Here is a 15,143-nt window from a genome sequence, read left to right as displayed (position 1 = left end):
AAACTGCTCTTATCAAAAAATAAGCGATGAGACATAAGAATATGGGAGTAGCTGGATAACCCCAAAATGTCACCCTCGACCTCTATATCACACAAGCTTTTGGAAAAAAGAAAGGCCAGGAGAAATGATTAGCTCCCTGGAGTCTTGCCTTTTTTATCCCCTTCTTTTGGCTGGCCTGAAGGCTATCAAATTTTCCACATCAGTGGTGAACAGAGGGTAGACTTAGGGGGTCAATTAATACTTGTCTCCTCTCATTCACTCATTTTTAAAGGTATGTAAGTTTAAGATGAGCTGGCAGTGAAATGTGATTGCCAAAAAGCCTAATACCATTTTCAGTTAGAAAAAAGAAGAAATATATTGCGAGCCAAAAATGAGAGAGGTAATTGGAAGGTAGTCATACCACTGCAGGAGAGCAGAATTAAATTCTGAGTCCACCCTCTTTTCAGAGGAACACCAAGAAAATAGCACACAGCCAGAGGGGAGTGAGCAGGGTAGGGAGGTGCCTGAAAAGCAACATAATGAAGAATAATGGAAGAAATAAAATTTGTTTATCCTAGATAAGTCTCAGGGCCCACTGAAGGCCTGTCACAGGGCAGGGGGAACAAAAGGGGTCTGTGGCTCTTACTGCCAGGTATGCTTTGAACACCCTTTGACCCCATCTGAATGGTAACAGGGAACAGGGTACTATGGCTCAAGGGAGGCAGTTTCCTAGAGCCTAAACTCTGTCTCCTAGGAGTAAAGTGGGCATGGGTGGGCAGGCAGGCCACAGAGTAGCTAAGATAAACGTGGGTATTATCAAATCAGTCACAATTGGCATAAATTAGCCCTGGCATTGTTATGGTAACAGCGAGGAAAGCTGCCCATCTATTTCACTTTGTTCTTAAACCCACCAGGGCTGATGTACGAGTTGAGACCTAGTGCATTGATCTAGAAGTAATGCCTTGATATGGGATATAAACAATACCCAAGATCTCCAGAAAAGATCCTAGAAACTACCAGGAAATAGGATGAACCAATGAGCCCCTGGATCACCTGGGGTTTAGGAAATTCTTTAGGGAAGGTCCTCACAAAAAGTTTAGACCTCAGTGTCTCTGTCTCTAAAATGAAGACATCGAAAAAGATTTCCATGGATCCTTTCAGTTCTGACATTCTAGGAGTTTCATATGTCTTTTTTTTGCCTGGAAACTGAGGCCTGATGGGAGACCTGACAACCATCTTGAAGATTTTTTTAAGAAAATTAGGAGACAATGACCATAGTTGTTATTCACAGCTATATCGTCAAAGTTTAACAGAATACCTGGCATATAGTTGCTGCTCAGTTATTTGTCAACTAAATGCTAATTAGTTCTTCCCATACTGGTGATGATCAAAGGTAAGTTGGAAGCAGAATGTTCAAATTGGTGGTTTTCTTTTATTTCCTTCTTCCCCTCTTTGAGATAGGAAACCCTTTCTTCAAATGAAATAAAAAAGATATTAAAAAACAAGAGAATGAAGAAGATACTTGCAACATGGAAAACTGACAAGGAGTTCATATCTAGAATATACAAGGAACTCTTATAAATCAGCAAGAAAAAACATAAGAAACTCCATGAAAATGGGCAAAGAATAGGAACAGGGCAAAGAATGTCCAGATGGAATGGACAGGTAGGGCCTATGGCAGGCAGAAGCCCCTCCCTGGGCTTGGTGTTTTAGGCTGACTAGCTGACTCATATTTTTATCCTAGTATGCTGTACAAATATTACTATTTTATACATGTGTTATCATTTTCTATGTGCCAAGATGTAAAGACTATTGGGATGTATTGAGATAGGCAATCTGCAGAAGGGAAAACCCAAATGGCTAATATATTTGAAAACCCTAGGCTTAAGATATCAAATGGAAATGACTTGAAGCTACAGCATGCCTAAAGAAGAATTTCTTGATAGTGAAATGGTATGATCACTAATACAGATGAGTGAAGAAAGGTAGGCCAGCTTCTCTGGAGGCATTTGAAGACAGAATGTATTTCATAGGTATCAGATGGCTGAGATTATCTTCCTCAAGAGAAAACAGACAAGACAGCTTTATAAAGCATCTTTAGCTCTGCTTACTCTTGCCTCGGTTTCCTTGATTGTACTTTGAGTTCTAAGGTTACAAAAGGCAATATCACCAATTGTTGGTCAAGGTGATCGAGAACTAAACTGAAGGTATTTTATACCACTGTCTGGGTTTAGAAAGAAGAATGTAATCTGCAGAGAACTCATTTGAAAAGATTATGTCTCTTACTGACCTCATTGAATGACTTCAATTAAAAATCACTTTATTTCCCACTTCTTCATTTGTAATATAAAGGTATTGTAACTTAAATGTTTGTAAAGCACTTTCTGCTCCCAGGAGGGAAAAAGAATGTCCTCTAATAAATAGTGTGACTTTTTTTTATATTGAATATAATTTTCCCCCTTTCCCCTTCAACAAGTACAAGAGTAGGAAGTGTTTAGAGCTCTCCCATAACCTACAGAAAGAGTGGTTTATGAACACATTCGTGCTTGAGTAAGACATGCTTCCAAGGGTACCAAGAAGGAAGAGGCAGAAAATGCAGAAGTAGCCTGACTCACTATCACAGTTTTTCTCTAGTGAGGGCATATCTACATCTGACAGAACTAGAGAAAAAGTAACAGCCAGACAGAACTTAAAGAGCTCCTCCAACCTATGCAATTTAGAGATGGGGGACAAGGCCTAGGGTGGAAAAGACTCATCTGAGATTCCCCAGTCAGTTAGTGACCAAGGTAGGTCCTGAACCCAGCACTCCCAATTCTGAGTCTGGTATTCTTTCTGATAAATCATTCGCTCCTCACAGCTTTTGGTTTAAAGATTACACGATCCTGGGCTAAACTACTGTCTTCTGATCCAGCTAGACACAGCTTTCTCCACCTCCCTTTTGATGCCTGTGATTATAGGGTGAGACAAAGAAATGGCTCCCATTTAAATACTTAACTTCAGCACCAATAATCGTTGAAAAAAAAGGAACCAACAAATTGTCAACAAAAGGTTTGATTGGGTTGGCTGGATTGGAAAACTCCTTAAAGCAGGATCATATCACCCCCCACTTTCTGGAAAGACAAATAGCTTCCATTGCTGTCCTGAGCCTGTGTCCCATAGGAGGAGGCCAAGATGTGTGGGAGTTGGGAGAGCCTTCTAAGGACTTCCACTGGGCTAGTACCTAAGAGCTCTGGGAAAATAAATTTGCTTCTTAGAGACTCAATTTATTGATCTAGAAAATAGGAATAACAATAACAACTTTTGTCCTCTTTGCAGATCAAATGACATATGATGTGAATGTACTTTGCCAATCAAAGCAGTACATACATATGAGCAATTATATTTAATTTTGACTTTAAGCAATATTTATCAAGCATCTAGTATGTACCAGGCACTGTGCTGGGGGAATATATCAGTAAATCAATAGATGAAAACCCCTGCCTTTCATGGAAAGTACATTCCAGTAGAGGAGACAGACAATAAACAAAATATATAAGTTAAATATATAATGTCAGACAGATAAATGTAACAGATAGAAATAAAGCAGGAAAGGGGCAGAGGTAGTGCGAGGTTACAGGTTTAAATAGAATGCTTACAGAAGTCTCAAGAAGATATTTGAGCAAAGACTTGAAGGAGTTGAGGATGGGAGCCATGTAAATGTGGGGTGGGGAGGGAAATGCTTTAAGCAGAGGGAAAAACCAGTGCAAAGGCTCTAAGGGAGAAGCATTTTAGTAATGCTGAAGGAAAAGCAAGAGGCCAGTATAGCTGTAGTAGTAAAGAAAGCATAGCAGAAAGGAGCAGGAGGTGAAAGTCATAGAGGCAAGGATGGGTTGACCACACAGGCCCTTGTAAACAATAATAACTTTGGCTTTTACTCAGGTAGAAATGGTGAGTCACTGGAAGGTTCTGAGCAGAGGAGTGATATGACCTGACTTAGATCTTGACAGCATCCCTCAGCTACCAAGTGAAGAATAGACTGTACTTAATTTTATGAAAAACACTATGACATTGTAATATAGGTATCATTTTGGAGCAATGCTCCTCAAACTTTAATATGTATTATACATCAAATAGTAACTTTGTTAAAATGCATACTCTGATTCAGTAAGTCTGGGTTGGAGCCAAAGATTTTGCATTTATAACAAGTTCCCAGGTGATGCAGATGCTGCTCTAAAGTATAACACTTTGAGACAAGAAGTTATGTCCAGGCCTGGCACAGAATAGAATTCCACTAAAAGTTTGCTGAATGAATGAAATGTCAGTGGTTTGATGCTGAATGCCATGTAGCACATTCCAAGGGGGAATTTTTTTTAGCACCAGCCATTGATGTGAAGGGAGAAGGAAGGAAAGAAGGACATCTGGATGGATGGGTGAATAAATTTAAAAAGGGGGCAAAAAAGAAAATTACCTTTTTCCAAATACAACATATGTTATTGCAATATTCTATTTACTTAATTTCCTCAACAAACGTAAGAAATTGTTATAATGAAGCCCATTGGAAAAATAAGAAAATTGAATGTCAGAGGAGTTAAGGGCTATCTTCAAGCCCACAGGGTTAATTAATGACCAAGTTAGAATGTGAAAAACCAGCATTTCATGTCCCCAGACCTCTTGTTCTTTCTACTCTATCTTGCTGCCTCATGGCAGGGCAGGGAGTGGGGCGGTGGGAAAAGATAACTTTTAATCTTCCTGAAAGGGGTGAGAAAATGAGTTGAGATAAAGAAAGTTCAGGTACAAAATCCTTGGCCTTGGTGCTTCCAGAGCTATACTGTCCAATGTGGCTGTCATTACAGACACATAGTTACCTAAATTAAAGCTAATTAAATGTAAATACAATTTAAAATTCCATTTCTCAGTCATACCAGCCACATTTTAACTCTTCAAAAGCCACAAATTGTTGGCTCATAGCTACTATATTGGAGAATGCAGACATGGAACATTTTCATCATTGCAGGAAGTTCCATTGGGCAGTACAGATGTAGAGAAATAAGAACTTTGAAAAATGTTGGAGCTGTACTACTGACTCCACAGTGGACCCTAGGCTAGGGGACAGAAAATAGAACCTAACCCCTCCTCTGGAAGGAAGGAGACAAAAAGATTCAATGCAGAGTTTTCCCTGAGTCAAGAAAAAAGATACAAGAGAGAGTGTGTGTGTGTGTGTGTTTAATCCTTTTAAAACACTGCCTTCATTTCCCATTGGTTTTCCCTTCCTGTTCAGTAAACTGCCCTTTGAAAATGCCAATTTGCATCTACTAAGCTTAAGAGAGTACGAGAGTAAAGGCTCTCATCTTCATTTAGGACAGAGAGATGGAAGGAATGTGGTTAGGGAATGTAGAGAGACAGCTCCTGGGGAAAAAAGTGAGATACTGAAGGAGCCCAGGTTTGTCCATCCAGCCTTCATCTTCTGTAGATTCCTGTCTCCAAGCTCTTTTCTGCTTAAACTCACAACCAGTGTTCTCCAGGTGAGACAGTTAAGACCAGCAGCATCAGCATCACCAGGGATGCTCATTAAACCTAAACATGCTCATGCCTTACCTGAGACTGATAATTCATGATGTGGGGGACAAGAGTGAGAGGGCTGCTTAACAAGCTCCCCCAGAAACTCTGGTACATGTTAAAGTCTGTGAATCACTGGCTTGGCGGGAGATGCATTTTGCTTTAATGAGTGAGGTTAAGCCCTTACATGAGATGGCTGTAACTGGATCAGATACCAAGAAGATAAAGGTAGAGACGCAGGGGAGAGAAGGAGGAAGACACAAAGAAAGGGTAAAGGGAGAGAGACAATGAATATAAATGAATTAATATTAGAGAGAAAATGTGAAAAACAGAGATTGAGAAACGCTAAGGAAGCAGTTTCACCTCACTGAACAGAATCTGGGAGGCTACGTGCCCTTTCCAACATTTTGGGACTGTCACAGGCGGGGCCCAGGAGGGTTGTTGGTTCTTCATGAAGTGCCTCCACATGAACCACCATGGTTACCTCACAAATATCCTTGAGGTGCTTGATGTAGTGACGTTCAGTGCTCATTATCTCATTGATGACGTTGGCCCGCATCTGGTCCCGGTTCTGTAGTGGCCGCCCCAGACAGAGGCAGTCTGAATTGGGGTCCAGGTGTCCATTCTGCACATCACTGGGCCCCTCCTCCACCTCATCCTCCTGGTTCACCCAGAGCTGTGGATGCAGGCAAAAGAAAAATAATGAGTTAGCTTCCTTCTTTGAGAGGTTTCCAGACAAGTAAAAAAAGGATAAACTGAACTTCTCAGGTATTCAGAGAACCTTCAACCAGAGACCTCTGCAAGTAGAATTCCAAACCTGGCTCTAGGGTGACTTTTTGCCCTGGGCATGGGTTTAATCTTCTCTAGGTCTCTGGTGACCTATCTTAAATAGAGTGGAGGGACTACATTCATTCATGCTGGAGCACATCTAGGTAGCACAACTGGATTTTTTAAAAGGTTAAGCTATACATCTTGAGTGCCACAGCTGGATTGCTGACAAAACACAGCATTTATGCACCTGCAAGTATAGAGACCAAAGTTAAATACTAGAACGGGTGTCTTGAAAACAAAGTTCAGTGCTGATTTCTGCGATAGGACATAAAAATAATCATCAAAATTTGACTGTAAAATGCCTTGAACATGCAAAGATCTCTACCTCTTCAAGATTGGGATGGGGATGGGAGAATATTTACCCACCACATACTAGCAATAGCTATTAATTGGCACCAACTATACACCATTCACTGTGTTAAGAGCCTGCAATATACTGTATTCAGCCCTGCTAGATAGGTACCACTATTACTACCATTTCACAGAAGAGGAGACTGAGGCTCAGAGAAGTTAAGTAATCTATCCCAAGTCACACAGGAATCAGAGGAGCTGGGATAGCAGCCAGTCTTTCTGTCTCTAGAGCCTATGCTCTTTTTTTTTCTTTTTTATTATACTTTAATTTCTAGGGTGCATGTGCTCTTAAACACTGTGCTAGAACCTTTGTGCCCCTGGTTCTAAGGAAGACAGGAAAAGAAAAGGAAAGGGCTTGGGCCAAGGTAGACAGACAATTATTAGAATCATCAGAAACTGATGAATTCGGTAACAGTTGAGACTGTTCATTCTAAATCATGAAGGCAGTGGGAAGCTAAAAAAAAAAAAAAAAAAAAAAAAAAAAAAAAAAAACCTTTGGGATGGCCGAGTGAGATGTCTCTGGATCTTCTAGATGACTTTGACGGAAAATCAAGAAGATGGCCCAAGAAGATGGACCTTCCCACCACCCCCCACAGTCCTAGGAATTGCGGAAACCATGGGGGCAGGAAGCAAAAGAAGGGTGGGCCCACTTGGCAGAGTGACAAAATTTGTCAGGGGTAATAAGCAAAGAGCTTGCCAGTTGTCTCAACAGGTTTAATCAATTCTCCATATTTTCCATATTTTCCTTCCTTAAACCCCAGCTTTTTCCACATTCCTGCCTCAAGAAGCTGAGATCACACAATTTAGATGCATCCCTATTTCTGCCATCAGAAAAGCCTTTTAGTGGGTAATCCTTCGGGAAGAAGAGGCTTTGGGATAGAACTAGAAGGACGGTAGTTACTTCCCAACTCTGTATATTCTTTCCTCTTTCTTTCTCTCATAGGAGGTGAGGGGGCATGATTACCACTCAGTGAACTTAGAGATGTCACCAGCATATATCTCACTAAATTGTCACAGGCCAAAGTAAATAGAGCTCACTCTGTTTTTATGTATTTTGTATACACAGCCAAATTTGCAAAATGTATCTCTATCCAAAACCTATCACCCTCTGCAAGTGCTCCATTATAAATCCCTTTCCAGCTTCTAAAAGGTCAGCTTTGTGTCTTCAATATGCTAATAGCTGTCCTTTAATGCAATCAACAGGCAATATGAGAGATAATTATTCAAAAGAATGAACCTGGGCAAAAAAAAAAGTGATTTAAGGCACTGAAACAAACATCTCATATACATGATGCTGTCTACTTGTAACAATGAAAACCTCACCCTCTTAATAATCCATTAGCTTTTCCCTGCTTCTCACAAAGCAAGCTAAGCCCTGCTATGGAAAGGGAAACATAGGCAGGCCTTTAAAGAATAAGAATCGTTTATTTTCTTCTTAGGAGTTTAAGAAAAGTCAGGTCCAAATGTTGGCTTTTGGATAGCTGGAATAAGATGAAAATTTTGAACAATTCTAGTGGGAAGGAAGACAGGATATGAAGGAAGGGGGAGCAGATGCAAAGGCAGAAACAGAACCACATTTAGGTTCAACCTATACACCATGACACTGTCGTTCCAAATAACAATAAGAAAAGACGAAGGCAACTGCAGCCAAGTGAAAACAGATTCCTTATAAAGAATTTGGTTGGCCGGGCGCGGTGGCTCAAGCCTGTAATCCCAGCACTTTGGGAGGCCGAGACGGGCGGATCACGAGGTCAAGAGATCGAGACCATCCTGGCTAACACGGTGAAACCCCCGTCTCTACTAAAAAATACAAAAAACTAGCCGGGCGCGGTGGCGGGCGCCTGTAGTCCCAACTACTCGGGAGGCTGAGGCAGGAGAATGGCGTGAACCCGGGAGGCGGAGCTTGCAGTGAGCTGAGATCCGGCCACTGCACTCCAGCCTGGGCGGCAGAGCGAGACTCCGTCTCAAAAAAAAAAAAAAAAAAAAAAAAAAAAAAAAAAAAAAAAAAAGAATTTGGTAGAGAAGTCCCTTCTGGTTATAACTAAAGGCCTGTGTAGCAGGGTCCTTCATAAGGAGCTTTGGAGAAGACATCTTCATCTACTCTACTGCAACAACCCCAGAAGCCCATTCCTTAGGTTAAGATGCTGCTTTCACTGCAAAGAACTACTAACAGATTCATTCATTCATTAAATCTATGCTAAGTGTCAATAATGTGCCAGATATTAGGGATACAACAGCAAATAAAAAAGAAATCACTGCCCTTTATAGAGCTGACATTTGAGGGAAGATGTTTCTTAGCCTAGAACAAGGTGGCACATAAGGCCTAACTGTTTTTCTCCTGATCCCAGGTTCCCACAAAACATCCCCTGGGCCTAATGATAAGACTTTCTGGTCTAACCTCTAAGTTCTCTGCTCTTGAGAGCTTCCCTGTTCTGTGCAGAGGAAGGTCTTTGTCTGCATGTATGTCAGAGTGCATTGACACAGGTCAGCCCATAAGCTTATCTGCCCTGGTTGAAATATCAGACAAGAGAGCCTTTATCAACCCTGCCCAACAATCTGTGAAGGCTAATGTGTACCTTTTCTTCATTAATGCTGCAATTAGCACATATAGATGCCTGGGTGACAAGTAAGAAGATGGACAATGCCTAGAACCTGCCAGGTTGAAAGGCTGTCCTGGAAGTCCTCTTAGAGTCCTTAAAGGCTGGTTTCCCCAGCCTTCATTGAACTCTGAAGCAAGGCTGATTAATGCAGTTCAATTTAACAAATACTTACTTTGGACCTATTCTGTGCCTAACCACTAACTGTGAAGGACATGCAGATGAGCAAGACAACTCACTCCTCCCTCCTCCTTCTAAACCATGGAGTGCTTTCCAAACTGAAGACAATCTCTGGTCTTTATTGCTCCCTTTTCTATTTTCACTGTCATTGCTCTCATAGTTTTATACCTGAACAAGTCCCTGGGTGATCCTCTAGCTTTTACCCTTCCCACATACCACTATTAGACCAATTTCCTTGACTATCACATTGATTGGCTAATCCCATCAACCCAAAATCCTTAATAGCTCTCCACTGATTATAAAGCAAGTCCAAATCCCTCACCCTGACATTCAAATATTACCATAATTTGACTCCAATCTGTATTTCCACTCTTACTTCCTACTACTTCCTTCAGGAGTATTGGGCTCCTCCCAGACTGGTCTATTTTCCGTCCACAAATACTCCCATCTATGTCCTTTAATCCCGTGCTCAAACACAGAAATACTATAGTCCAAAGGCTTTCAAAAACTTTAGCAACAGTAATCCATCCTCTCAATTTCGTAATAAAGAAACTGATACCCACAGAGACAGCCAAGGAGTCAGCAATATACCCACATCTTTAATATGCATTTTAATTTTGTGCCTTCCATTTTTTTCATTTTTAAAATTATACGTTATACAAGAACACATTTGCGTTGCAAAAAGTTAAAATAGAAAAAAATAGATTAAAATTATTAAAATCATGGATGAAAGAAATACCAGTCCTACAGAAATAAGAATTAAAGGGAATATTATGAACAATTGTATGCCAATAAATTACATAACCTGATGACATGGACAAAGTCCTAGAAAGGCACGAGCTACAGAAACTGACTCAAGAAGAAACAGAAAATCTGAGAAGACCTATAACAAGAAAAAGATTTAATGAATAATTTCATGCAATCCTGAAAACTTCCCACATGGGGAAAAAACAAAACAAAACAAAACAAACAAACAAACAAAAAACCTCAGGACTAGATGGCTTCACTGGTGAATTGTACCAAACATTTAAAAAATAACTAACATCAATCTTTTACAAACCCTTCTAAATAACAGAAATATAGAAATCCTCAATAAAATACTAGCAAACCAAATCCAGCAACATATTAAAAACCAATTGTCCACCTTACCAGATGTGATTCCAGGAATGGAAGGTTGCTTCACATATGAAAATCAGTCCACGTAAGTTACACCATATTAGTGAAGTAAGGTTACAAAATCCCAGATGATCATCTCAACAGGCACAGAAAAAGCATTTGCAAAATCCAACACCCTTTCATGATTAAAAACAAAAATACTAAACAAACTAGAAATAGAAGGGAATTTTTATCCAAATAATAATGAACATTTATAAAAAATCCATAGTTAATACCATATTTAATGGTGAAAGACTGAAGGCTTTCATCCTACAATCAAGAACAAGACAAGCATATCCCCTTTCATCACTTCTATTCAACCTTATACTGAAGGTTCTAGCCAGAGCAATTGCACAAGAAAAAGAAATAAAAGACATTGCATCAGAAAGAAGTAAAACTATCTCTAGTCACAGATTATATAATGTGATATACAGGAAATCATACGGAATCCCCCAAAAAATAAACCTGTCATAATGAATAAATAAGTTCAGCAATGTTGCAGGATATAAAAATCAATCATGTTTCTATATACTAGTAATGAACGATCTGAGAGTTAAATTAAGAAAACAATAACATTTAAATAGGAACAGAAAGAATACACAGGAATAAATTTAACAAAAGAAGTGCAATCTTATACAATGAAAACTGCAAAGCATTACTGAAAGAAAGTAAAGAAGAACTAAATAGAAAAACCTCTCCTATTCATGGATTGGAAGATTTAATGGTGCTAATATAGCAATACTCCTCCGATTAATTCAGATTCAACACAATACATATCAAAGTCTCACCCGGTGTCTGCAGAAAATTGAAAAACTGGTATTAAAACTCATATGGAATTTCAAGGGACCCAGGATAACCAAAACAATTTTGAAAAAGGAGAATAAAGTTGGAGGACTCATACTTTCTGATTTCAAAACTTACTACAAACCTACAATAATCAAGAGAATGGGGGACTGGCACAAGAATAGATATAAAGATCAATGAAATAAAACCAGGAGTCCAGAAATATATCCTACATTCATGCTGAACTGATATTTTTCAAAGGTGCCAAGATTATTCAAGGGGGAAAATATAGTTTTTTCAACAAATGGTGCTGGTACAACTGGATATCCACACGAAAGAGAATGAACTTTGGCTCCTACTTCACACTATACACAAAAATTAAACCAAAATGGATGAAATATCTGAATGGAATCAGATTATAAAAGTCATCAAAGAAAACATAGAGGAAAATCTGTAACCTTAGACAATAGTTTCTTAGATATGATACCTAGAACACAAACAACCAAGCAAAAATAAAGCGGACTTCATCAAAATTAAAAACTTTGTGCTGGCCGGGCGCGGTGGCTCAAGCCTGTAATCCCAGCACTTTGGGAGGCCGAGACGGGCAGATCACGAGGTCAGGAGATCAAGACCATCCTGGCTAACACGGTGAAACCCCGTCTCTACTAAAAATACAAAAAACTAGCCGGGCGAGGTGGCGGGCGCCTGTAGTCCCAGCTACTCGGGAGGCTGAGGCAGGAGAATGGCGTGAACCCGGGAGGCGGAGCTTGCAGTGAGCTGAGATCCGGCCACTGCACTCCAGCCTGGGCAACAGAGCGAGACTCCGTCTCAAAAAAAAAAAAAAAATAAAAAAAAATAAAAACTTTGTGCTACAAATGATACCATCAATAAAGTGAAAAGACAACCCAGTAATGGGAAAAAATATGTGCATACCATATATTTGATAAAGATGTAGTATTCAGAATATATATAACTTAACAATAAAGTAACAGCCCGCTTAAAAATGGGCAAAATATGTGAATAGACATTTCTCCAAAGAAGACATATAAATGGCCAATAAATATATGAAAAGATGCTCAATATCGTTAGCCATCTGAGAAATGCAAACCAAAACCATAAAAAGATACCACTTCACACTTCCTAGAATGGCTATAATAATTTAAAAGGTCAATAACAAGTATTGACGAGCATGTGGACAAATTGGAACTCTCATGCACTGCCGGCAGGAATGTAAAATGGTATAACTGCTGTGGAAAACATTTTGGCAGTTCCTCAAAAAGTTAAGCATATAGTTACCATATGATACAACAATTCCACTCCTAGGTACGTACTCAAGAGAAATAAAAACACACGCTCACACAAATTCTTGTACACAAATGTTCATAGTAGCATTATACATAACAACCAAAAGTAGAAACAACCCAAAAGTTCATTAATTGATTAATGGATAAACCAAAATATGGCATACTTACATAATAGAATACTATTATTATTGGAAAATTGCTAAGAAAGTACAATTTTAAATGTTCTCACTACAAAAAATGATAAGTATACAAGGTGACGATATATTAGTTTAATCGTTCCACAATATGTGTATACATATATATATATATCTCAAAACATCACATCCCCCAAATATACAGTTTTATCTATTAAAAATGATTTTTAAAATATGTTCCAGAATTAGACAACGGTGACGGTTATAGAGCTTTGTGAATATACTAAAACCCACTAAACTGTATACTTTAAAATGGTAAATTTTATGGTATAGAAATTATATCTCTATAAAAATAGATACATAAAAAGCTGAAACTGTCTAGATAAGGTGAAATTTCCCCTGACTGTTCCCCATCCTAACCATATTCTACCTCTCCTGAGGAAACCATGGTTATGGATTTTCTGTGAAATCCTTGTCAACCTCTCTCCTTGCATTTATATACCTATATGTATATTCCAACAGACTCACCATTGTTCCATATGATAAAGTGATTATTACCCAGCCCTTGGTACACCCTCTTCAACATCTTTAGTAGCCCCTCCCTGCAAATGGATCAGTAGTTCTAAAAGAAAACTACCATAATATCCAGTCAGTAATTCCTTCATAAAGTCAATAAAGGCCCAAGGAGTGTCTTAGAAAGCCAGCCGGCCCCTGTCTCCAGCAGTGTAACATTTCTAAGAAGAGAATGGGTAAGTGGTATTGTCTAAATCTCACCTTGATATTTTCAAAGGCCAAATCTAGTCAACAAGAGAGGAGTAAAAAGCAAGACATCCTTTGAGAAGGTGATGGGTTATTATTGCCAGTCTCATTGAACAATAGACTCTCAGAGCTATAGAATCAGTTTATAAAGGAAATGGAAAGTGGACTAGTCCATGCCACTCCTTGCTCCCCAATCAATACATAAACTCCCTTGACAACATACCCTGCCAGCAATTGCACAGCCTATAAGCTTGAACACAACGAGTGATGAGGAGACCAGTGTCTCCCAAGGCAGCCCTTTCCTTTTTAAGATAATTCTAATCATGAGCTTTGTCTCTGTCTGAATAAAGTTGCCAGCCAAAAATCTCAGCAAATACTACAAAAGGGAAAAACACAGATAAAGGAGAGAGTATGGAGGGAACGTGAACTCTTCCATAACAAAGGTCACCAAAAGGCCTTTTCTCTGCCACCACAGTGAAGCAATAGCGAGGTGTGGATACAAAGGTGAATGTGAGGGACTGAGAGGAACCTGGTTAGTTGCAAGCAGAGCTCCCACTTCACACACACACACACACACACACACACACACACACACACACACACACCCTGTTTTAGAGCCCCAGTCTCAGCCTTCAGGAGGATCAGAAGTGCTTAGGGATCCCTGAAGGTGCATGCCAGGAAGCACTTAGCATTCCTGCCTGGCACAAAGACAATCAGCATGGTATGTACAGTCAGGCACAGAAACTACTCCTCTACCCCTCAAGGGAAGATTTAATAACTGTCACTAATTATATGAAGGATCATCATAAGAAGGCTGCTAACAAATTGTTCTCCCTCTCCAGCACCGACACAATGAGAAATAAGGAGCTCGACCAGAGCAATGAAAATTTTTGTTATATAACAGACAAAAAGAGAAAAAGAAAAGACCTGTGTGAATATCCTGTTTTTGTATTCATGGCTTTCCATCAGCACATTAAAATGGGCCTGACCCACCGAGCTTCACTGCTCTTCAACAGACGTGTGGCCTCGGGCAAGCTACCCTTTCCATTCATTCCAACACATTCTGTTTATTCACACCTCTGTACCTTGTATCCTTCTAATGCCTGCCCCCTACTCCCTCTTCACGAAGGCCTTCCCTACTCTTTTCTATCATTCTTCTTTTGTCTCTGGCTTCTCTGAAAACCTAGTTCAAGAACAGTGCCTTCCCACAGACTCTCTTACTTGGACTTCAAAACAGCCCTGTAAGGCAGGCAAGCAAACCTTTTTCTTTACATTTCCCAGATGAGAAATCCAAGGCCAGATAGGGGGATGCATCAAAGTGGCAGTCAGGATTGAAGCAAAGTCTCCGGACTCTTAGGCCAAAATTAGGAGAGACAGTCTATTACAGTGTTTGTAAAGGGTGAAGACTCAGGAGACTGATTTCAAATCCTGGCTCTACAACTGCCTCGGAGTAACACAGAGTAAGCCACTTTAACTTTTCTGATCCTCAGTTTCCTTATCTCTGAAATAGAATAATATCTATCTATCTCATGGGG

The 15,143-nt window shown here is 39.7% G+C and overlaps 1 protein-coding gene across 13 annotated transcripts in view; it reads right to left on the bottom strand.

Annotated features, from left to right (window-relative positions):
• Nucleotides 1–15,143, bottom strand: part of ARHGEF9 (Cdc42 guanine nucleotide exchange factor 9) — a 156,890-nt gene that overhangs the window by 67,873 nt on the left and 73,874 nt on the right. For all 13 annotated transcript variants that reach the window (XM_025372880.1, XM_025372878.1, XM_025372882.1 and 10 more), the window contains one exon: nt 5,999–6,190. In XM_025372880.1, coding sequence (XP_025228665.1) covers nt 5,999–6,190 — 192 coding nt within the window. The remainder of the gene's footprint in view (nt 1–5,998; nt 6,191–15,143) is intronic.

The sequence above is a fragment of the Theropithecus gelada genome, chromosome X (genome assembly GCF_003255815.1).
Source record: "Theropithecus gelada isolate Dixy chromosome X, Tgel_1.0, whole genome shotgun sequence".
NCBI classification, from domain to species: domain Eukaryota; kingdom Metazoa; phylum Chordata; class Mammalia; order Primates; family Cercopithecidae; genus Theropithecus; species Theropithecus gelada.
Note: the sequence above shows the minus strand (reverse complement) of the source record. Positions and strands in the feature narration are given on the sequence as shown.